Source organism: Crocuta crocuta, unplaced genomic scaffold (assembly GCF_008692635.1).
Source record: "Crocuta crocuta isolate KB4526 unplaced genomic scaffold, BGI_CrCroc_1.0 scaffold344, whole genome shotgun sequence".
NCBI classification, from domain to species: Eukaryota; Metazoa; Chordata; class Mammalia; order Carnivora; family Hyaenidae; genus Crocuta; species Crocuta crocuta.
The window spans coordinates 77454-100672 of NW_027533081.1; the positions used below are offsets into that span (position 1 = coordinate 77454).

General features: G+C 56.7%; 2 protein-coding genes across 5 annotated transcripts in view; one reads left to right on the plus strand and one right to left on the minus strand.

Moving 5' to 3' along the window:
- Positions 1-6355: 6355 nt before the first annotated feature.
- Positions 6356-12832, plus strand: DERL3 (derlin 3). 3 transcript variants are annotated; one of them, XM_077745934.1, is made up of 7 exons: positions 6356-6481; positions 6596-6661; positions 6745-6818; positions 6968-7061; positions 7516-7711; positions 8275-8365; positions 12644-12832. In XM_077745934.1, exons 1-7 carry the CDS (start codon positions 6389-6391, stop codon positions 12795-12797), a joined length of 768 nt encoding a protein of 255 aa, XP_077602060.1. In that variant the 5' UTR covers positions 6356-6388; the 3' UTR covers positions 12798-12832. The 3 variants fall into 3 exon arrangements, with proteins under 3 accessions (XP_077602060.1, XP_077602058.1, XP_077602059.1); XM_077745932.1 differs by lacking the exon at positions 12644-12832 and adding an exon at positions 8441-8699; XM_077745933.1 differs by lacking the exon at positions 12644-12832 and adding an exon at positions 8465-8699.
- SMARCB1 (SWI/SNF related BAF chromatin remodeling complex subunit B1) overlaps positions 10932-23219 on the minus strand; it is a 35049-nt gene continuing 22761 nt past the window's right edge. For both annotated transcript variants that reach the window (XM_077745931.1, XM_077745930.1), the window contains exons 7-9: positions 19249-19439; positions 11646-11777; positions 10932-11261 (exon numbers count right to left, since the gene is read on the minus strand). In XM_077745931.1, coding sequence (XP_077602057.1) covers positions 11222-11261; positions 11646-11777; positions 19249-19439 — 363 coding nt within the window. In that variant the 3' untranslated portion in view covers positions 10932-11221. The remainder of the gene's footprint in view (positions 11262-11645; positions 11778-19248; positions 19440-23219) is intronic.

The following is a 23219-nucleotide window of genomic DNA, read 5'->3' on the forward strand; positions in this document are numbered from 1 at the left end:
AAGCTGGGTGGGACATTCCCGAACTGCAGCCCTTCGAGCCTCTCCTTCCGCCTGCCCAGAGCTCTGAGTCACTGGTCCTGGGCAGGAGCTCCCACAGTGGCTGTAGAGTCTTTTTTTTTTTTTTTTTTTACCATGTCTTGAGGTTGTCCTGTCTCCGTGACCTGGCATCCCTGGCCCTGCATTTGGCTGACTCTGCCAAGCAGATAATCTGCTTCTCCCAAAACACCGCCCACAGCGCTGAGCCTGAAAATAGCTGAGGCCAGGAACGGGGAGGCCCCGCCAGACGCACTCTGGGGACTCTGAATGGCTGGCAGGATGTAGCTTTGACATTCCCGCGGTGGCCACAGAAGGAAGTGGGAATTAAGGGCAATTGCTGAGGATCAGGACAGCTGGGCACAAGCTCAGCCTGGCCCGGCAGCTGAGGCTGGGAAGGGCCCAACTCATCCAACCATTGAGGGTCAGAGCCAGGCAAAGAGCCAGGGGCCCAAGCTGCTCATCAGGGGGGCATCACTGAGGGAGGAGAGACTCATTATGGAGACACTTCCAGAAGTCCAGAGGCAGCAAAGAGCTTTTGCCTCCAAACTATGGCTGGAGAAGGGTCTGAGGCTGCATGACAGTGGCTGGTTGGTGGCACCTTTCACAGGTACCTGCAGGTGATGCCCTTCACTCCTTGTGGTGAACCCCCCTGGGCCCCAACAGTAGAGTGGGGACAGCTCACTGCCTCCCCCAGCAGCCCCTTGCATCACCGCTCCTGGTGGCCAAGCCAGCACTGGTGCCTTGGTGTCTTGTTACCTCTCTAGCTGAGTGTCCTCAGGTAGGTTACTCAACTTCTCTGAGCCGGTTCCCTCACTCTGTAATAGTAACCTAGTTTGTAAGGTGGCAGTGTGATATTGTGATTTTTTAAAAAATCTAATCTCCTTTGAATTTTTAAAAAAGTTTATTTATCTATTTTGAGAGAGAGAGAGAGAGAGAATAAGCAGGGGAGGAGCAGAGAGAGAGGGGGACAGGAGATCCAAAGCAGGCTCTTTCCTGACGGCAGAGAGCCCCATGCAGGGCTCCAACTCATGACCTGAGCCAAAGTCAGACACTTAACTGACTGAGCCACCCAAGTGCCCCAATATTGTGATTATTTTTAATGTTTATTTATTTATTGAGAGAGACAGAGACAGAGATAGCATGAGCAGGGGAGAGGTGGAGAGAGATAGAGGGAGAGTGAGAATCCCAAGCAGGCTTTGTGCAGAGCCTAATGCAGGGCTCCATCTTATGATAGTGAGATCATGACCTAAGATGAAATCAAGAGTTAGACGCTTAACCCGCTGAGCCACCCAGGCCCCCATGATACTATGATTTATAAGAAATAGATATATCTGGTCATTCAGATGACCAAAATATATTTCTCATATATGGGAGACCAGCCTACTTCACGGACAGGGATGGGGGCCGGGCAAGGTCAGGTCTTGGTGGCAGGTCCAAGGCTGCGGATCCAGCCCTGGAGAGAAGGTCTCCACCTTCTTGAGGCTCCAAGATCACCAAGGACTTCTGGTGGCTGGTGCCACAGCAGACATCGGGGACAGAGAGCATGGTGCAGCATGTCTGTGGGCATGAGGAGCACTGTAGGCGGCAGGCTGCTGGGAGGACCAAGCTGGGTGGCCAGGGCAGGGCTTCCTGGGGGCGGTCATGGCCCAGAGCTCCCCAAATTCGACCTGTCCCAAACCAATGGGCGATCTCCCTCAGAAACGTGGCCCTCCCCCACATCTCACCCCTCTGCCAATCACTTGCTAAGGCTGTGGCTTCCCCCTCCTTGACCCATTCACTCCGTCACATCCCCGCCACTGCCATCCTCCTCCACACAGATGACTGCTTCTATTCTTGTCTCCTTCTTCCTCCAGGGAGCTGCCACCTGATCATAACCTCAGCACCATGCTGAAAACTCTCTGAGGGCTACTCATTCCCCTTGGGATGGAGACCACAGCCTACACAGCCTTGCTCAGCCTCAAACTGCACACAGCTCCTCCTCCTTGCCACGCTTTCTGCTTCTCTCTGGACCCCCACCACGGCACCTCAGGACCTTTGCACAGGCTGTTTCCCCTTTGGGCATGGCTAATGCTACTCATCCTCTGTCCCAGACTACCTCGTCCTTCCCTATCCCCCACCTCCCATGCCGGAGACCTGCTAATTTCTAGAGAGTCTAGAATCTGCTACCAAGCTCAGAAGACCAGGCCCAAGCCTGACACAGCCCACCTGGACAGTTTGTCATTCTTGCACTCTGGCCGTGAGCAGCTGCTGTGAGTAGGTTCCGGATTCGGTGCTAAAAATACTCCATGACCCAGACAGGAAGGGCCAACGGGGACACAGCTGTTCCTGGGAGGGGCTGGCTGGGGCTGTGGTGAGGGCCTTCCCACTGCAGTTCAGGGTCCATGTGCTGGAAGGGGGTGGGAATGGAGCTCACAGACCCTGAGCAAAAGCCCCCAACAGAGGAGGTTCAGGGTCACGAGGGGGTGGCCTTGTATTGTCAAAGGAAAACACAGCTGCTCCAACATGTACACAAACACCTTGTTTCTCATTCTTTGGGTTTGTTACCACAGGCAAGTGTTGCCTTTGGAATAAAATACATTTAAAAATTAAGTGTATGGGGCCCTAGGTGAGCCTAGGTGAAGATAGGTGAGCTCTGATCCCTTCAGGGAGGGCTTCCTGGAGTAGGGAGCATTTCCACCAGCCTCTTTTCCTCTCTTAACAGAATATCTAGGCTGGTAGGGAGGAAAATGAATGAATGGATGAACCAGAGATCTGGGGCCAGTCCCTGGAAGAGAGAAGCTGAAGCCCGAATAGGAGGTGACCAGCAGCAGTGGTGGTGAGGTGTGTTGCAGAGATGAAAAGGGACTGGATGGGGACCCTGGGTGGCTCAGTCAGTTAAGCGTCCAACTTTGGCTCAGGTCATGATCTCATGGTTTGTCAGCTCAAGCCCCACATCATGCTTGCTGCTGTCAGCGCGGAGCCTGCTTCAGATCCTCTGTCCCCTTCTCTCTCTGCCCCTCTCCAAAAATAAATATATATATATATAAAAAGAATTCCATGGGAGCATCAAGTTCCAAGTGGGCTGGGGAAGTGTGGCACGGATGACCCCAGGTTTCTGTATTGTCACTGGGGCTGATGAGGGGGCCTCCTAGCATGTGAGGCCTGTGAGGAGGAAGCAGGCTTGGTGGGCATGCAGGGGGTACTGTCCTGTTTGTGGGCACTGAGGCCTGGACAGGAGATTCTGGGGTCCTCTGGGTACCCCCAGTCCTGGGGATCCTGGAGCTCCTTGCTCTGCAGCAGGCAGAGCTGCACGGCCAGAGAGGCAGCTTGAGGAGCAGGGCTCACTGTCGCCTTGCCCAGGGACCACAGGCCCTCCTTCGGCTACATCTTTGGCCCAGAAGAGAGGGTGGGCCCAGCTGGCCCTGCTCCTTGGCACAGGAAGCTATACAGACATTGGTGTCTAGCACACAGCCTGCCTGCATCTTTAGGCCCCTGGGACCATCTGGTGCCCAGGGCTTCTCTCCATAAATAACTGTCTGCAGGTACCCAAGTCAGAGAAGTGGACCTTCCCTGGATCTGAGACTGGACAGGAAAAGCCTGCACTGGTGATGGAGGTCTGTCCCAGACCCTGCTGTGCCTCCTATGGGGCCTCAGTTTCCCCAGGGTTCCGAGGAGGGAGCATCTGCTGTAAAGTCCAGCCACTGTTTCTGTGGATGTCCCTCCAGGTGGCAACCCCCACCTACCCTAGTCTCCCAGCCTCCCGGGAATGTTCTTCTGGTCCCCAAACCAGGCGCCTGCCTTATCAGCCCCAATCAAAGGGGAGACAGATACTCTCCCACAATTGATAGCCCCTCCTATTGGCCCTGGCCTGACCCTGAGTGGAGGGCCCCAGCTCTGCTAAGTGCCTGGAGGCAGGAACACCTCCCCTTCCCCATGCTGACATGAAACCTGACCTCCCTGGATGGCTCTTTTGTGTCTGGCAGGCGCCAGCCCTGGCGTCTGAGGCCCTGCATTCCCACCCTGCGGCCACGCCCACCCTAACCCTCCACCAGGATGCTGGACCCACCACAAATGTGAACTTGGCCTGTTTTACTGGCAAATGGAGGCTGTCCAAGGGGGGCTGTTCCCACCACCAAACCTCTCCGCACCTTGGTCCAATTCCAATTCCTGCTATATCAGGCCAGACCTGTTCTCACCCTGGAGCCAGACGCACATCCCTCTTCTGAGCTCCCAGCCTCTGCCTCCCCTCCCAGCAGCTCCAGGAGCCACTCCCTTGGGAACCCCTCTTAGCGTTCTCACGTTCTTGGGATACACCTGAGATCACTTTGTCAGCTGGTCCTCCCCCTTTCCAGTCTCCTCTGGGGACCTCAGGGCCCTGTCCAGGGCATTCCTTATCATCCACACTTATGTCCACACCTAGCTCCCCATATTGGTAAGGGCATGTCTGTCTGGGGCACCATCCTCTCCCTCCTACCTTCCTTTATCCTGGTTATAGGGACCTTGGCATGGCTGCAACCCACTGTCTGTTCCCAGGCCGTGTCTCTGTGAGCGTCTCACTGTCTTGCTCCTGAAGCTCTTTCCTGGCTCAACTCATGGAAGTCCCTCCCAGCCTCCCTGGCTAGGCCTGCCTTCTCTGACTGTTGGAAGGCTGAGCTGCACAGGCCTGGCCTCTTCTCTTCTCCATTTAGTCTTGTCCCTTGGATGCTTCGCGCAGGCCCAAGGCTACAAATGCCACAGGTCTACTGTTGACTGACATCCACAGTTGTACTGCCAGCCCAACCTCTCCCCCAACACCATACTTGGATTTCTCCAGGCGAATGTCACAGATGCCCTAAACTCAACAAGGCCAGAATGGTACTACAACTGCCCACCTTTCCCCCCAGCGTTCTTCATATCTGTAAAGGCCACCACCATCCATCTGCCCTGTGGCAAAGACCTCTAGGTCACCCTTGATTCCTCTCTCACAGCTCTGTCCAATCCATGGACAAACCCACCTCTCATCCCAGCCCCACACTCCAGGATCCATGCTGCCCAAGCCACCGCTGTCCCTTGCAGCCTCCCCCTGCTTATGGATTCCTCTGACAATCTACTGTGCTTGCAGCGGCCACAGGGACCTTTTTAAAGTGACAATCAAGTGGGGCGCCTGGGTGGCTTAGTTGGTTAAGCGCCCGACTTCGGCTCAGGTCATGATCTCACGGTTCGTGGGTTCGAGCCCCAGGTCAGGCTCTATGCTGACAGCTCGGAGCCTGGAGCCTGCTTCAGATTTTGTCTCTCTCTCTCTCTCTCTCTCTGACCCTCCCCTGCTCACGCTGTCTCTCTCTGAGAAATAAATAAAACATTAAAAAAATAAAAAATAATAAAGTGACAATCAAGTGTCACTTCCTCACAGAGGCTTCTCAGATCACCCCATCCAGCATGACGGCTCACTACCCTACCCTCCACTCTTGGCATTATTTGCGCCATTTCCCGGTCCTGGGAACACTAGCTCTCATATTAGTAGAGGCCTATGACTGCCTGTCTCCTCGGCTGCACCATAAGGGATAGCATCTCTTATCGGCTTCTGTATCTTCTATAACCAGAAGAGCACCTGGCACATAGTCGGTGTTCAGTAAAAGATTGACTTAATGAGGGAATAAATGGAGTTTCTCTTTTCCATCAAAATATTGAGGCCCTCTCCAGCCCGTCCACTTTGTTCCGGCCCGCGTCGGCACCCAGGCGTCCCTGGGGGAGACCTCCTACAGGAGTTGGCGTTGGGTCCAGTGGGACTGAGGGGAGGGCGGGGGGTTGGCGCGGTGCTGAGCGCCTTCTTTGTTGTGGGTTAGGTGGCACTGTCTCTGGCTCTCAGTGGGGGAAATACACAGGACCGAGTCGCTGCCAGTCCTAGGTGTACTCACAGAGCTCCGGGACCAGACACGCATTAGTTCCGCCTTGCCCACGCTCCAGCGTGACCCCGCCCCTTCCGGTCTCGCCGTTCCTCGGTCCTGTCTTTTTTCCCCTCGCGGTGTAATTTTAGTCCTGCCCCCAAGGTCTTGTAGGTCCTTGCTATTGGTTCTTCCTATCTTGCCGCCAAGCGACCAGTTCCTCATTGGCCACACGTTCTCGCGCGCCTCCACCACAGCCACCACAACAACCGCCACGTGCTCAACCGTGGGGCCTGCTCATTGGTCCCACGTTCCGACCCGCCCACCCTCCTGTCCCGCCCTGGTCCTCCAGTTTCCTCCTCCTATTGGTTACTAGGCCCAGGGCCCCGCCCCCTACCCTGGGCGCGCTGCGCCCCCCGACGTGGATTGGCCGACGTCGGGGAGTGAGGCGGGATTTGGAGGCGAGTTAAAGACGCGCCGCAGGTTGGGCCACGCGTGTCAAAGAAGGTTCAATGGCGTGGCAGGGGCTGACGGCCGAGTTCCTGCAGGTCCCTGCGGTGACGCGGGCCTACACCGCGGCCTGCGTCCTTACCACCGCTGCTGTGGTAAGCTGGCCGGGAGGGTGGGGTCGGTTCCTTGGCTGCAGCCCGCGAAGGGTGTCGCCGTGGTTACCGCTGGATTTCCCCGGGGTAGCACCTGACGAGCCCCTGGTTCCGCAGCAACTGGAGCTCCTCAGCCCCTTCCAGCTCTATTTCAACCCGCACCTCGTGTTCCGGAAGTTTCAGGTGAGGCCACCCCGCCCCTTGCACCTGACACCTGGGTCCTGCCTGCCCCGCGCCTGACCGCCCACCTCCCCCCATCCCCGTAGGTCTGGAGGCTCGTCACCAACTTCCTCTTCTTTGGGCCCCTGGGATTCAGCTTCTTCTTCAACATGCTCTTCGTGTATCCTGCGCCGTGCGGACGTAGGCGTAGGGTGGTGGGCGGCCCGCCAGGCTGGGGAGAGGCCCTCCCGGGCTGTGGGCGGCCCGGAGTGGTCAGGAGCAGGGAAACTGAGGCTCCTCCTGGTGGCATTTCCTTTACGGACGCTGCAGGTTTCGCTACTGCCGCATGCTGGAGGAGGGTTCCTTCCGTGGCCGCACGGCGGACTTCGTCTTCATGTTTCTCTTCGGGGGCGTCCTCATGACCGTATCCTTCCCAGGCTCTGAAACCTCAGGCGCTGCGCCTCTGGGTCCAGCCTTTGTACGCTGTGGGGCCCGACATGAGCGCCTGGGCCCGAGGCAGACAAGTTAGGACGAATCTAGCGCACATCATGTGCTCAACTCCGGGCTATTAGCTCTTCCTGTACGCACAGTATCACAGGGTGACATGGAGAGACAGGTAGGGTGCCTGGGGGCTGAGCCAGGAGAAAGTGAGGCAATGAAGGGCAGTACTTGGCCACTGGGCCCAGGTGGACCAGCAGGGTATTCACATGGGCCTGAAGGCCACAGTGTGGCTTTGATTGAAAGGCCCATCACTAGAAGTGAGGAGGGAAGGAAAACTGGGGAGGATTCCTGGGGTTTAGGAAGTCAGAGGGGTCCTGGGCAGGGGCTCTGCGGCCTGCACCAGGAGAAGGCCTCCCAGCACCTTGACTCTGGCTCAGCTGCTGGGGCTCCTGGGCAGCCTGTTCTTCTTGGGCCAGGCCCTCACAGTCATGCTGGTCTATGTCTGGAGCCGCCGCAACCCCCGGGTGAGGGTCAACTTCTTTGGCCTCCTCACCTTCCAGGCGCCATTCCTGCCCTGGGCCCTCATGGGCTTCTCGCTGCTGCTGGGCAACTCGATCCTCGTCGACCTGCTGGGTGAGCCTGCCTGTGGATCCCTCCCTCCCCACCCCCAAACAGGCTGTCTGGTACCTGATGGTCTTTGGGAGGGCCACCCAGGCTGGTTCCTGTGCCAGAGCCCTCCCCGCCCACCGGGACAGGACCGCTCACCTATCCTCCCACCCCTACTTCCTGCCCTGCCAGCTTCTGTTTTTCTGGCCCCCTGAACAAGCCAGCCAGATACATGCTTCACGTCTTCAGGCCTGACGTACTGACGCTTGTGGGGGTCCTGACCAGGGTGGGGATGGCTATGTCAGGGCTCCAGCCTTCGTTCCCGTTCCTCCCATGTTCTCAGCCCATCACCTCCCCGAGTCCTGCCCACCTCTGGGCCAGGTAAGCCCGTCCTTCAGGGTCAAGCCCGGCCCCACCCTGGGCTGGCAGTCTGCAAGATGTCTCGTACTCATGCCAGAGCGTGAGTTTACTTACAGGGCCTGAGGTTACTTGGCCTGGCTGGGCCCCCAGAGCCACGCGCGGAGCAGGTCCTGCTGGTCCCAGGCTCTGGACTGCGGAGGTGGCCTCAGCACTCCTTGGCTCTCCTACAGGGATTGCTGTGGGCCACATCTACTACTTCCTAGAGGATGTCTTCCCCAACCAGCCTGGAGGCAAGAGGCTGCTGCTGACCCCCAGCTTCCTGTGAGTGCTCGAGATGAAAGTTATCCCCCAAACACTCCCTCACCTGACCCCACTGGGGAGCCCTGCTGGCCTCAGCTCAGTGTGGGCCCCTCCCCACAGGAAGCTGCTACTGGATGCTCGAGAGGAGGACCCCAATTACCTGCCCCTCCCAGAGGAGCAGCCAGGAGCCCTGCAGCAATGACCCTACCCAAGGCCAGGACCAGCCCAAGAGGCCTGTTTTCCTGGTCTCTGGCAGGCCTCCATCCCACCCCTCACACCTGCTTTCAGGAGAGCAACCTATCCTGCAGCCTGGGCCTGTGCCCAGGACCCACCCAAATAAACAGAATGACCTGCACCGCTTCGTCCACAGCACTGGCTCCCTGCCTCAGCTGGCCACACCCTTCCATGCTGCCGGCCCTGACACTCCAGCAAGCACCAAGCCTGGCCTGCGCTCTCAGACCAACTGTCGGTAGTAGGGAGACCCAGAGTGGGTCAAGAGCCTGCCCATAGTTGTCCAGCAGCAGTGAGCTAGCAGATGGCACATTCAGGGTTTTCACTCTAGCTATGCCAGTGCCTTGCTGGAGCCCTGGGCAAATCCCACCTGCACAGGATCTCTGCTCCCTGCCAGACAGCCAGGGCTGGCCAGATCTCCCTGGCTGGGGCCAGGACTGGGATGTCCCTGTTGTGCCAAGCCCAGTCTGCAGGGGGTCCTGCCCATGGTGCCCTCAGGCTGACGCCTCACTGTCCCTCATCAGCAACCAAGTGGACCTTTGCCCACTTTCCAGCTGAGCAGATAATGGACTTGCCAAGGCTCCATGAGGTCAGGTGCAGAGGAGGGCCAGGACCGGGTCCTCTGCCCTTTCTGCAACCCCAAAGCTTTTAGAAATTTTCACCGTAGCAGAGCCCTGCCAAGTTCTCTCCCTGATGTTTTTAGCTGAGGACCAGGGGAACCTTATCTGATCCCACAGCTCACTTTCCTCTTTGGTAAAGCAGGCATCAGACAACATGGCCAACTCTCCTCACTGCCCTAGACCAGCCCTAGACCAGTCCAAATTACACTTTATCCCTGGATGATCAGCAAGAGAGGGGCTCCTCCAGCCACAGGCTGTCACGTTTGTGCGTGACACAGTATGCACCATGGAGTGTGACCGTACTTTGGTAGTGAAACCTTGTGCAGCAGCAGCTGGCTGGGCAGCAGCATGAGCTGGCAGTGTTTGGAGCAAGGGCTCGGGCCCTGGGCCCGCCGCACCAGCCTGCCCAGAGGGACTGAGGGGCACAGCATGCTTCCATTCCACCAGTTGTAGGGCCTCGGGGACTAAGCGAACGCTTCAGCAATGGAGCCCACTTATTTCCAAGGCCAGTGGAGCCTGGGCCTGGAATCTTCCTCTGTTCAAGGCCTTCCAGTGAAGCCCAGCTGTCCCCTTGCTGTGGGGCTCCAGCAGGTTCCACTCCTGATGACGGGCAGGGGGCTTGAGTACAAACTCCCTGGGAGCCAGGAGCCGTCACACCCCAGGACATGATCACAGGACCCCCAGCCCAGAGGGCTGGGCGCATCTACCCCTATATCCTGGCAGTCAAGACTTCAATTCCTACTCAGAGCTCTGCCTTTGCCCAGTGTGGGGCTCAGGTTGGGAGCCAGGTGCCATCACGCTCTTGCCATGCTCCTGGAGGGCAGAGTAGCCCTGACCTGGCAGGAAAGGCCTGCCACCAGCTGAAGGCACCAGCCCACTGCCTGGATCTGGGCCCATTATCTTCGTAAGAACGTAGCTGTGCGCCCAAGCAGCACTCGGCTCAGTGAGCCGACCCACACAGGCCACCCATGTCCCTACTGTAGAGTGGAACGCTTCCACATTAGACAAGGATGCAAGAGGGGACACACGGCTCACTGGAGGCGGAGCTGAAAAGTGGCCCAGGGCTACGCCTCCTTCTCAACACACATCACCCATGGCCAGCACCGGGCAGGCAGGCTGCTCCATGCGTCTTACTCCTCACAACCGACCTAGGAGAGAGGAGCGGACCCGGGCCGTGTCGCCAGCCGGGGGTAGAGGTGGGCCCCACCCGCCAGTTGCACGTGCACCACTGCAAGGCGTGGCAAGAGTGGTGCGCACCTGCTGGCGCCTCAACAGCCAGGCACGGGCCCTCGGGCACTCAGGCTGGTAATGCCCCTGCGGCAGCCGCAAAGGATGAGGCTGCCGAAAGGAACTCCAGAGAAGCTATGCTCCTGGCCAGGGGTGGCACAATAGGCCGGACGCTGCAGAGCCCAAGGACAGCAGGAAAGCCTGTAGCTCCTTCACAAGGCCAAGCAAAGCGGCTGGGGTGGGGCCATCACTGAAAGGTAAGTGGGCCCTCCTCCCCTGAGCCTCATGACCTCACTTGTCATGTCCATCAGCCGGAGGGCCCAAGGGAAGGCAAGACTGTGCTGTGGTTGGCCTTGGATGGAAACTTCGCCCCCACCTGCCCACCTGGGACTCTGAGGCAGAGAAGGCTGAGAGGCCTGGCATGGCAGCCGTGGTCCCACACCACCCCAGCTGGGTCCTGCTCCTTGTCCCCTTTCTTGTTTTTATGCTCCCACTTCGAAGAAACAGAATATGACCTGTTGTCTTTTATTTAAAAAGTGTTGCTAGCCCTGCCTGGGGCTCCTATACAAAAACGAAACATAACCCAAAACGACGCCTCTTTCTGACCAGAGACTTGGGTGGGGACTGGGGCTCAACAAATGGAATGTGCCCAGGGGAGGGAGCCCAGAAGCCCTCCCCACACCCCATGTTCCTCAGGATGGCCCCGGCCTGCCCCTCTGCCGCCCTCCTTGCCAGAAGATGAAGGAGAGGCAGTCCAATCTTCTCAGCGCTCCGTGGGAGCCAGGCGCCGACGGGCTGGTTACCAGGCTGGGGCAGTGTTGGCAAGACGCCTCATACGCCTGCAGGAGGAGAGCAGGTGGTGACCCGGAGCCAGCATCCAGCCCTGGGTGGCCGCCCTTCCCCAGGGCTCTCTAGTGCGGCCAAGGGAGTGGGGACGGAAACAGGATGCGGCAGGTGGGATCCCCAGCCCCTCCCTCGGCCAGAGGCTGTCGGCTGCTGGAGGCCCCGACGCTGCCCTTGCTCCTGCCTGCTCAGTCCTGCCTGCGTCCCCAGGGCTCTGGACACACAGGTGTTGTCAGATCCCACCTGAGGGCTTAACCTTTGTTCCCTGAAGGAAAATGCACGCGGGGTCTAGACTGGGACTCCTCACCCAGGGTCTGCCTCTGGCCTGACAGTGGCTGTGTGCAGAGCGAGCTGCAGGGGGCCTGAAGGGGGAGGGGTACCTTGTGTTCCTGTCCTGGTCGCGGATCTTCTTTTCCATCTCAGCGTCTGTCAGAGTCTCCAGCAGTGGGCACCACTGGTCAGCATCGCCTGTGTTCCGGATGGCAATCTCCACCGTGGGTAGGGGGTTCTCGCTGTGGGCCGGGGGGTGAGGGACGGGGGTTGTGACTGCTAGTTCACAGAGTAGCAGCCAGAAAGGGCCCCAGAGATCAGTGTCCACCCCCTTGCCAGAACACTGGGGCCAGGGCACGGCAAGGAAGGCCCAGGCCTTCCCTGCTTCCTCTTTTGCCTCCTCCCCGCTGGGCCACTTCCACGCCCAGCTCCTCAGAACAGGAGTGGCGTGGTCATCAGCCACCATCCCAACCTCCAGGCAGAGTCACTGGGGACGCCAGGTCCCCTACAACAATCGCTTCTCTCCAAAGCGCACTCAAACAGGCCTTTTGCTGCCGCCTAGGTGTCTCTGGTCTGTAAGGGAGCGGCGGTTCCCTGCAGAGGTGGTTCCTCATGACGGTGTTGCTGGGAAGGCAGGGGAGGGCAGTCTGCCCCACGCAGTGCCCGGGGCTAGGACCCACCAGCCCTGATGCCTCATCAGTGAAGGCCACTGGGCTAGCCTGCTCCTGAATATCCTACACACCTGCCCCTCAGGGCACTTCGCTGACCCGGCCGAACACCAGATAGCTGGGCTATTGTGGTTACGGCAGACAGCTGGGCCTGGAACCCTTGTCCCCTGGCCACTATGCTCCATGGCCCCTCAGTGACCACCCCAAAGGCCACCTGTGCACCCTCTTGCCAAGCAGACGCAGCAGGAGCACCAGAGGAGGGAGGACACAGCTGAGCTGCTGCTGCCTCTCTGGGCCCTGATTTCCAAGTGTGTGTGACAGGAGGCTGAAGAGGCAAGGATGCTTAGAGCTGACCCTTCAAACTCCTGGCCCAGGAGATAAGCCTCAGACGGTGGCCATAACAGTGCATCTCTCCCACGCCCTTCCCCCTTCCTCACCAGGCCCTTTTGTCTCTCCTCCGGCCGGGTGGCCTGCACCTGTCTCCTGAGGCCCAGGACCCCCAGAAGGCTGGCTCTGCTCCACTGCAGCCCCATCAAGTGTCTGCCCGTCTCAGTCTGGAGCCCTGCATGGCACGGTGCCCTCTGGGAAGAGTGAAGGCAGGCAGGGCCCAGGGGAGGCACTGGAGGAGACTGACAATTAAAGAGGATGGACCCCTGATGTGGTGGCCTTGGTTCTGGTACCTTATCTGGAAAATAAGAACAATCTCATGGCTGTGAGGGCTCTTCAGAGGATTACTATTATTTAAAACAGCCAACATATGTCCACAGAGGGAGCTCCCTAGGGGCCAGGAGCCTTGTCATGCAGTCTTCCTGGAACTTGTGCCCAAGGGTATGTGGGTGGCCAGCTGGAGTGAGGCGTCCACGCAGGCCCGACTAGAGGCCGTGCCCCTCACATGGTCGGCTGACACACAGCAGCCGAGGGCCTGTGCCGGCCTCCCTTGTGCTAGTCTCCTCATGCTGAGTCTCAGGGCAGTGAGCGCATGCGCTGAGGCTGTCGCCACAACCCAGAACTGCCCCAGGCTCCCCTGCAGACAAGGCCTCACCTCTTCCTGACGGGCTAGGCCCCCAGAGCCCAAGCTTGTGCTGGTGACTCAGAGGCTAGTGACAGGGGCAGCATCAGCCCCCACCCGTGCTACCCTGTGGCCAACCCTCCTGAACAGCTCCTGACAGCTCTTCTCCAGCCAGTGTGGTGATTTGGCAATCTTGAACCACCCCACCACAGACCCAAACATCATTCCTCACCTCAAGGGCTCCCAGCCGCCTTCCTCAGGAGGGGAGACATGAAAGGCGCCAAGCCCATGCTGAGGGGAGCAAAACATGTTTTCCTCATAATTTAAACAAGGGCTTGTGAGTAGGTCCTGGAGGCCCCTTTGTTTACCTCCCCTTGGCTATGGAAAGATTCCACTCCAGTGGGTTTGTTCTAAAATAAGAACTGCTCGACCCAACCCTGTTAAGAATGGGCCCAGAGCCAGCAGGGCTGCCTTGGGTTTGAGACAAACACACAGGCAGGGGGCCACCTCACCTCCCCCTCCGAGGCGATTCTGCATCACAGGCTTCAAGGCAACCCGCCATCCTAGATGTCCCCACCACCCTGCAGAGTCCAGGTGGGGACACAGGCCAGGCCACCCTGTAGCTGAGGTGTCAGAGGGCTGGGGGCCATAGCCTGTAGGGTACTCAGTATGACCTTTTATGCCCTCACATGATACAAAATGCCAGCCAAGAAGCACTACTCTACCCACTTTACAAATGAGAAGGACAGAGCCTTTGAGAGAAATGACCTGCTCATGGCCACTCCAGTGAGAGGAGGGGGAGACAAAACTCAACATCACCCCCCTCTTTATGGCCAACTGGCTTTTGACAAGGGTGCCAAAGTCCACACAATGGGGAAAGACCAGTCTTTCCAACAAATGACACTGGGACAAGATGACCCTGGATGAGGATTTGCAGATATCACATTAAAAAGCACAGATGGGAGGCGAGGGGAGAGCATCTTACTGGCTCAGTCAGAAGAGCGTATGACTTGATCTCAGGGCTGTGAGTTGGAGCCCCACATTGGAGGTAGAGATGACTTAAAAATAATCTTAAAAAAAAAAAAAAGGCACAGGCAACAAAAGAGAAAATAGACTACCTCAAAATTTAAAACTTGTGCTTCAAGAGACACCATCTTGAAAATGAAAAGACAAGCTACAAGGTGGTAGGAAGTTTTTGTAAACCGTACCTCTGATAAGGAACTTGTATGTAGAATATGTAAAGAATGCTTACAACTCAATAATAAAAATACAAATAAGCCAATGAAAAACCAAGGGACCCGAGCAGCGGTTTTTCTAAAGATGATACACAAATGTCCAACGGCACCTGAGAAGATGCCCCATCATCATTTGTCAGCAGGGAAATGCAAATCACAACCACAACTCCTTCCCCCTCCCCCACTAGGATGGCTAGAATCAAAAAGTCAGGGAACAGGGGTGCCTGGGTGGTTAAGCGTTCAACTTCAGCTCAGGTCATGATCTCATGCTTCATGGGTTCGAGACCCGCACTGGGCTCTATGCTGACAGAGCTCAGAGCCTGGAGCCTGCTTCAGATTCTGTCTCTCCCTCTCTCTCTCTGCCCCTCCCTCTCTCAAAAATAAACATTAAGGGGGCACCTGGGTGGCTCAGTCGGTTGGGCGTCTGACTTCAGCTCAGGGCATGACCTCACGGTTCATGGGTTCGAGCCCCTCATCAGGCTCTGTGCTGACGGCTAGCTCAGAGCCTGGAGGCGGCTTCGGATTCTGTATCTCCCTCTCTCTCTGACCCTCCCCTGCTCACACTGCCTCTCTCTCTCAGAAATAAATAAAACATTAAAAAAAAAAAAGTAACAAATGTTGGCAAGGATGTGAAGAAACCAGAAAGAAGCCTGGCTCTGCTGGTGCAAAAGTAAAATGGTATGCTGCTTTGGAAAGCAGTCTGGCAGGAACTCAAAATGCTACACACAGCTAACCACATTACCCAGCAATTCCACTCATACAATCTACCCAAGAGAACTGAAAACAGGTGTTTAAAGAAACTCTGGGACATGAATGCTCACAGCCGCACTACTCTCCACAGCCCAGTACTGACAACCACCCAACTGTCCGTCAACCGATGACTTGGTAAATACAATGTGGCGAATCTGTAAGACGGCGCAGTACACAGGAATGAAGCTCCCACACAGGCCACCACACAGATATAATGATACTAAGAAACCAGCCACAAAAGAGCACGTATTATATGATTCAATTTATATGGAGTATCCACAACAGGCAACTTGATAGGTAGATTAGTAGTTGCCCTGGGCTGGGAGACTTGAGGGGGGACAGCAGCAGCTGCTAAAGGGTGTGAGGCTTCCTTTGGTGTGATGGAAATGGTCTAAAATTGTGATGGCGCGAATGGCAAGCTCTAGATGGGTGAACTGTACGGTAGTATTCGCATTACAGCTCGATGCAGCTGTTATAAAAACAGACAAGCAGGGCGCCTGAGTGGCTCAGTCGGTTAAGTGGCCGACTTCGGCTCAGGTCATGATCTCGTGGTTTGTGAATTCGAGCCCCGAGTCGGGCTCTGTGCTGACAGTTCAGAGCCTGAAGCCTGCTTCAGATTCTGTGTCTCCCTCTCTCTCTGCCCCTCCCCTGCTCGTGTTCTCTCTCTCTCTCTCAAAATTAAATAAGCATTAAAAAAAAAAGTTAAAAAAAGAAAAACAAAAAACAGACAAGCAAACAAGCGAACCCTGCTGCTGTCAGAAGGGCAGAGTTCCAGGAGTAACCTCTGTGGCTAGGGTCAACCAGTCCAAAATGACCCTGGTGTCTCCCGACTCTCATCTGTGCCAGTGACACTGCCTCTCTGTCCCCCTATCAATCCCAGCCACCAGGTTCTCTGACCCTCTGCCCATCCTCAGCTTCCGCCTGGTCAGCACCCTGCCTGGCCACCTCACCCCAGGTTCTATGCCCCCTACCCGTGGGTCCCCTCCTTGCATCTGCAGCCTCCAGTGCCCTCTACTAGACAAGATACCATTTCTTCTCTGTGTCCCCCGCCTCGGGCACAGGGCTGGCCTGCAGGAGGTGCCAGTAAGTCTGCTGATGCAACTTTCCTGACAGGTAGCAGCTCGCAGGTTTGGGTGAATGTCTGACACTCTCCTGGTTTGCTCAGCCCAGGCCCTTCCCCTGCTGGAGCTCTGTCCCCCTCCTGCCACTCACTGTCTTTGTCCCACTCCGCTGACCCCAGAACATCTCTGTCACTCTGGGTCAGCTCTGTCCTCTAGAAGCTTGGGGCCCCCAACCTGTTTGCCACAGGCATGTCCCCCAGGCTTACCCATGTCAGGCCCACCTGTCCCACTGCTGAAAGGAAGCAGCCTGCCTTCGCTCCCCTGACTTTGTGGGCATTCTGCCCCCTGCTCACACACGACCTGTGACCAGCTGCACGCCCTGCTGCACTGTGGACACAATGCCACCATCACCGAGGAGGGCACTGCAGCCAGACACTGGGCTAGGCCTGGGTCGGGGAGGGAGGGAGACAGGACTGGCTTGCGGGGATTCAGAGCATCTATGACGTGGGATGACGGAGGCCCAGAATTTAAAGTCCCTCTTAAGGAGTCATGTGACTCGGCAGTTGCCAAGTCTTGTGTGTAGTAGGGATCAGGTGGGGGCTCCTGGTCTGGCTCTCCGTGGACCACGTGACCCCTGGCCATGGGGACGTGGCAGCCTACTCGGCGTCCCCCAGGCAGTGGCCCAGAGAGAAGAGTGGATATTGGTTGGGGAGAGTTAAGAGAGCTCCCAAGGGACAGTATGGTGCTGTGGCAAGAATGTGGGTCAGGGTCAGGAGATGTGAGTTCCAACCCCCTTCCCTGCTTGCCTCAGAAGGCCACAGTTCTGTCTAGATGGTGGAGTCCCCAATAAGCCAGCCTCTGACCCTAAGCTCCCCTTCCGGTCTTGCAAGCTCCATCCATAGCATCCGGCTGCCCAGACCACACACAGCACACACAACGGGCCAGGCCTAGCCTGAGGAGCTCAGGAGGCCTGGTCAGCTGGGAAAGCACAAGCAGCCGTCCCGATGCGAAGGAGGCGCTGGACTGCCTCCCAGATCCCAGGCAGGCTGTGCCCCTCCCGCCTGGCTGGCCTGGGCTGTTGGTGACGGGGGGTGTGCTCACCCTGGTCCCCAGTAAGCCACCCTGCCTTCAATCCCAAGGACGTGCGACCTGCACGCTCAGCACTACAGACTGCAGGGGGACGGAGGTCTGTGATGTTCCCCGTCCACCAGAGGGAATTCATTAACTGGCTCCTGAGACCTGGCAGGGGAACCGGCTGTGGGTCCTGACCTGCAACCACCGGAGTCATGAGGGGCGTCTGCTCTGGAGCTCTCTGGCACACTGCTGACAGCCTGAAGCTTGACAAGGGTTTTAGGAGGACGCTCAGGTCACCCAGGGGTGAGAGCAGGAGGGACGCTGTCACAGGGGCTGACACCCTCAGGGTCCTGCAGCAAGACCAGCCCCCACTCCACGCACACCATCTGCCGGTTAGAACGCGGATTCTGACTCAAACGACACCTGAGGGTTGAGGTACCTGGGGTACTCACTCTCATGACCTGTATAACATCACCACCTCCCACCTCCGGGGGCATTCCGGGGAGCGGGGCCACCCCGGGCAGGTCTTCAGGCCCGTCGGCCTTGGCTCAAGTACAACATGAACAGACGTGCGTGGCCACACCTCTAGCAGGGCTCTCAAGGAGCCAGACACCACATCAGGGCAATGACGCCTCCTCCCAGGGCCTGCGTTCTGTCTGCGAAGCGGGACCACCTGGTCGGTAGGGCCGCTGGGAGGTTCTGGGAGGTGACATATGTGCCGTCTCGGACCAGATGCCTGGAGCACGGGCGGTGCTTGGACCCCCACGGAACCCAGTGGTTTCCCAGGGCCGGGACCTCAAGCCCTGAGGCTGTACGGTCATTCCTGCTCTCTTGCTCAGATTTACAGGAAGCGGCAAGCAAGCAGTCTCCTGGGATTTCTGGGAAAACCAGCTGAGACACAAACATACTCACGAGCTCCATTAACTGTCCTATCTTTGCAAAAAGACCTTGGTCCTCACTCCTCGTGTGCCATTTTAAGCTGCGGTCCTTGAGTAATGATCGCCAAATGTAGACAGTGACAGTTGGATGAGCAGAATAAACCCTAACATCCTGTTTCGATGCAGGGATACTCAGCGCCACCCCCAGACTGTACTTTCCCAAGTGGAAAAGGAGTGCAGGGAACAGGGCCATTTATGGTGCAAGAGTCCTGAGGCGGGCAGGCTCTACTATCAGTTCATGCCTGCCGCCCCCCACCTCCTGCCAGGCCCACACTGTGCACTGTGGGGCCACCACCAATAGGAAGGCTACGTCTGCCTCTCCAAGAGACCCCGGCCCCTGGTCCACCCCCAGCACAGAAGACACCAGTCTGGAATGTTCTGTGTATACTCCCACCTTCACAGGCAGCCTGGATGTGGCTCTTTATCTTCCATGGCACCCTGTATGGCGGTCCAGTCAAAATGGGTGCTCACCAATGAGTCTCTGACTGGCAAGGCAGTAAAAAGAAACTGCTGGAAGTCCCCTGACTCTTATAAGCTGAGGAGGGCTGTTTCGGGCAGCTCTTGTTTGAGACAGAAGGTAAGTTCATCAGATGACAAACCCTGGAGTGGGTGACCCAACCCTGACAGAGAGAAGAGTCTGGGCAAAAGTACAGAGGTGGCGGCGTGGGGTGGGTGCAGAGGGGCTTCTGGCAGCAGAGATGGCCCCAGGCAGGGGGTACAGGGGCTGGAGGATGGAGGGGGCAGAGAGACCACCCCCTCAGAGTCACCCCCACTGTGATGAGGGTGGGGGGCCCTGCCACTGAGACAGAGGAAGCAGAAGGAGCGAGCCAACAAAGGGCCATGGAGCTGGCTGAGGCCGCCCACGGCCAGGCCGCCCTTCAAGGCTCCAGACAGACCCAAGGGCATAACCGCACACAGGGAGAGGTCTTTTCCCCAAAACGGGTTCGCAGAGGAGGGAGGAGCTCATCCAGATCCTACCTGAAGGCGTAGGTCTTCTGATGCCAGCTCAGTTGTCCCCGAATGCTGTATGCGATGGTGGTGACAAACTCCCCGCCCAGCCCCAGCTCTGAGCACAGCTTCAGGGCAAATTTCTCTGGTGAGTTCTCCTTCTCTGACATGTCCCACTCAAACTGGTCCACCAGTGAAATGTTTCCCACGTGGATATTCAGCTGGGGCAAGAATCAAAGAACACAAGTTACGGGAGTTCAGAACTGTGCCCAACCAGGGGAGGCCTCATGGAGATGAGACAGCCTGCCAGGGAGCCGCCAGGCCAGGATGGACCCTGCCCACAACTTACTGGCTGAGAAATGGGGCTGGCCCTTGTCCTTCTGGGCACAGGTCCCCATCCAGAAAACGAAGATGACATGAGGCACCTGCCGGGGCTGCCGCAAAGGGCTCTGGCTCAGGGCCTGGCAGAGCTACCCGCCCACATTAGACGCACACCCCAGAGGTGCAGGCAAAGCCTGGGTGGGAAGCAGAGGCCCACAGCCAACTCGGCCCACCACGCCCCCAGCAGGCACCCTGCTGACATGTAACCTGCAGCCAGAAGAGGGTCCAGGCCCCCAGACCAAGACAGAACCCAGCCTGTGCCCCAGGGCCCCCCCCCCCACACACCTGCACTCAGGATCACCATCTCTACTCCTCACCCCACAGAGGAGCAGGCCTGCTCTGAAACCGGCCATCACTGAGACACACAGGAAGGACTCTTCAGGGTCTGGCTGGGTCCCTGGGTACTGTATCCACGAGACTCCTCCTACTGGGACCACAGAGAAGCATGGGACCCCACTTCCTGTCCCCGATCACGAAGTCCTGCACCTCTGGACCTTGCATACTGGCTTCCCCTCACTACCAACGAGCCCCCATCCTTTCTGCATTCTGCTCACGCTGGGCGACGAGTGATGGTTTGCAGAATGGAGCTCGAAGAGCTGTCCCTTCCCCTCACGGGAAACAAATGCCCAGTTAGTCCCAAGGGCAGGCAAGGACCAGAAAGACATGAACCATCAGGCAGCCCACGGAAAACCATCAAACATGACCAACAGGTTTAGCCGTCCACACCCAGCCCCGGCAAGTCCTGCCCTGGGTGGCACACCAGTAGTCCTCCTGGCCACTAGGCAGCACTGTGTGGACTGGATTGCCTGTCCCCTGCCAACTGGTCATTAACGCTTATGTCTATTAAAAAATACAGATTGTGCGCCTATCACGGAGAGGCACAGGGAATGCAAAGGTGGATACGACACACAAAACCATCTTCGTGGGAGGACGTTCCAGCTGGGGAGAGACACCTAAATAAGTTAAATATGTGAATGTATGGTATACGTCATGTGTCACCAAATCTTAAAGAGAGAATGAGGGGAGGAACAGAAAGTACAGAGGTGGCTACGTTGGCCAAAAAGCCCAAGAAGGCTGCCTGGGGGGGTGAGGGGGCGGGGCAGCATTTTAGGAAGAACTGAATAGGCAGAGAGAGCAGGCCATGTGGCTCCTTGGAGAGAAGGGTCCTGGGCAGAGTTGGGCCTGACGCTGTCCTAAGGTCTCCAGCTTCCAGAGAGGGATCTAGAAGGCCCATATGGAGCACAGAAGAGACACTGGCTGCCACTGAGACCCCTACTGGAGGGAGCCATCTAGCAGTAGGGATGGTGGGGTGGTGAGGAGAGGAGCGGCTAGGCCCTGAGGGGGTGCGGAGCCGAGACGGGGCCAGGAGCCCCAAGGAGGCATGCAGCACATGGGCCAGGCTCCCCAGACGCAGCCCCTGTCACCTCACATGCCCTCACTGAAGTCTGCAGCCCTGTAGGGCTTGACAGCTAGACTCATGAGAAGCACTGAGCCCCCCACACCACTGAAGCTGAGGAGAGCCACCCTGGGCCAGGTGCCCCTGGCAGGGTCTGGGCTGTAGTCCCAAAGACCTCCAAGAACAATAGATATCTATTAAGTGGCCGCTCCACGCTAGGGCACAGCTTTGTGAAGAGAAACCCTCCTCCGGTGCCATCATGGCAAAGATTCCTGTCCTCTACTGTGTCCCAGGAGCGGGACAAGGAAGAGTATCCTCATAAGAAGTACCTGGCTCTCCCTAAGTCCTCTTAACCAAAACCTTAGGTGTGACCTTCAGGTTCCTCACCTACAAGATGGGTGCTGTCCCCTAGGTCACAATGCTTGTGAGGGCTCCGAGCTGATGAACACAGCACTGTCCCACAGCAGCCAAGCCTCCCTGGGCCAGCCGGGTCGGACCTTGGTGCTGGTGAGACCTCCCGCCAGAACCAGGCAAGAAACCCAATGTGGGGGTGGTCTCCCAACAGCCTACCGGCTGACACCATCAGGTTGGGGGGGTTACAGACAGGATGGAGGGCCTAAAGGGACACAGCTGAGACCTGTCCAGTCACCAAGAACACCTCTAGTCAGGAGGGATGGTGGCAACCCCAGGCAGATTTTCAACTGCCTGACCACTTTCTGTATGGCTGCCTGCAGGCCCCATCAGAGAAAGAAGGAAGGAAGGAAAGAAGGAAGGGAGAGAGGGAAGGACGGAGGGAGAGAGAGAGAGAGAGATAGAGAGAGAAAGAAGGAAGGAAAGAAGGAAGGAAGGAAGGAAGGAAGGAAGGAAGGAAGGAAGGAAGGAAGGAAGGAAAATTCTAAGAAAAATGTCAGGGAAGCCATGTCAAGTCAGTCTCAAGAGGGTCCTGCCTATGGCCAGCCTCATCCATTTGGAAGCTTGGTGGTGGGTGTGGCTAACCCGATAAGGCCACATCCCCACCACAGTTACAGGACAAAGATACAGCACAGAGCAGAGTTCTTAGGGTCATCCTTCAGTGAGGAGAGGCTACGCATGAGAAAGTGGGTAAGGCTCCCACTGCCCCCACTTCTCTCCTGTGAAGTTCCCCTTCTTTCTCAATTATGCCTTTTTTCTTTCTTTTTTTTAATGTTTATTTTTGAGAGAGAGCATGGGCATGCGAGCAGGGAAGGGGTCGGGGTGGGGGTGGGCAGAGGATCTGAAATGGGCTCCAAGATGACAGCAAGCAAGCACTATGCAGGGCTCAAACTCACAGTGAGATCGTGACCTGAGCTGAAGTCAGACGTTCAACTGACTGAGCCATCTAGACACCCCATGCCCTTTTTCTGTTAGTTGGCCACAATACAAAACTAAAATGGGTTAAGCAAAACAGATTTGTATTTCTCTCCAAAGAAATTAACTAGTGGGACACATGGCTGGCTTAGTCAGTAAAGCATGAGACTCTTGATCTTCAGGTCACAAGTTCAAGCTCCAGGGAACAAAGGAAGGAAGGAAGGGAGGGATGGGATGGAAGGAAGGAATGGAGGGAAGAATGGAGGGAGGGGAAAGAAAGGAGGGAAGGAAGGAAGGGGAGAGGGAGGGAGGAAGGAAGGGAGGAAACAAGAGAGAGAGAGAGAGAGAAAAAGAAAGAAAGAAAGAAATTAACTAACTAGTAAGGAGACTGAATGAATAAATAAAACTTTCCCCACAAAGAAAAGCTCTTGACCCGATGGCTTCACTGGTGAATTCTACCAAGCACTGAGAGAACTAACACCAATCCTTTTCAAACTCTGTCAAAAAACTGAAGAGGGAATACTTCATAACTCACTGCCCTGGTATCAAAGGCAAATACTACAAGAAAAGAAAGCTATGACCAATATTCCTTATGAACACTGTTGCAAAAATCTTCAACAAAATACTAGCAAACTGAATTCAGTGGCATATTAAAAGAACTGGGGCGCCTGGGTGGCTTAGTTGGTTAAGCNAGAATTATATACCATGACCAAGTGAGATTTATTTTAGCAATGCAATGATGGTTCAATTAAAAAAAAATTAACAGATTGAAAAACAAAATCCCATCATCATCGCAATGTAGAAAAAGCATTTGGCAAAATTCAACACCCTTTTGTGATAAAAGCACTCAGCAAATGACAAAAAAAAAAAAAAGAAACTACTTCAAACTAAAAAAATA

Bases quoted from the DNA above. Each gene is read 5' to 3' on its own strand.
- DERL3 (XM_077745934.1), top strand. From the start codon at position 6,389: ATGGCGTGGCAGGGGCTGACGGCCGAGTTCCTGCAGGTCCCTGCGGTG. The intron at 6,819-6,967 runs GTATCCTGCGCC...CGGACGCTGCAG, and splicing joins TTCTTCAACATGCTCTTCGT to GTTTCGCTACTGCCGCATGC. The intron at 8,366-12,643 runs GTGAGTGCTCGA...CTTCCTCACCAG, and splicing joins CTGCTGACCCCCAGCTTCCT to GCCCTTTTGTCTCTCCTCCG.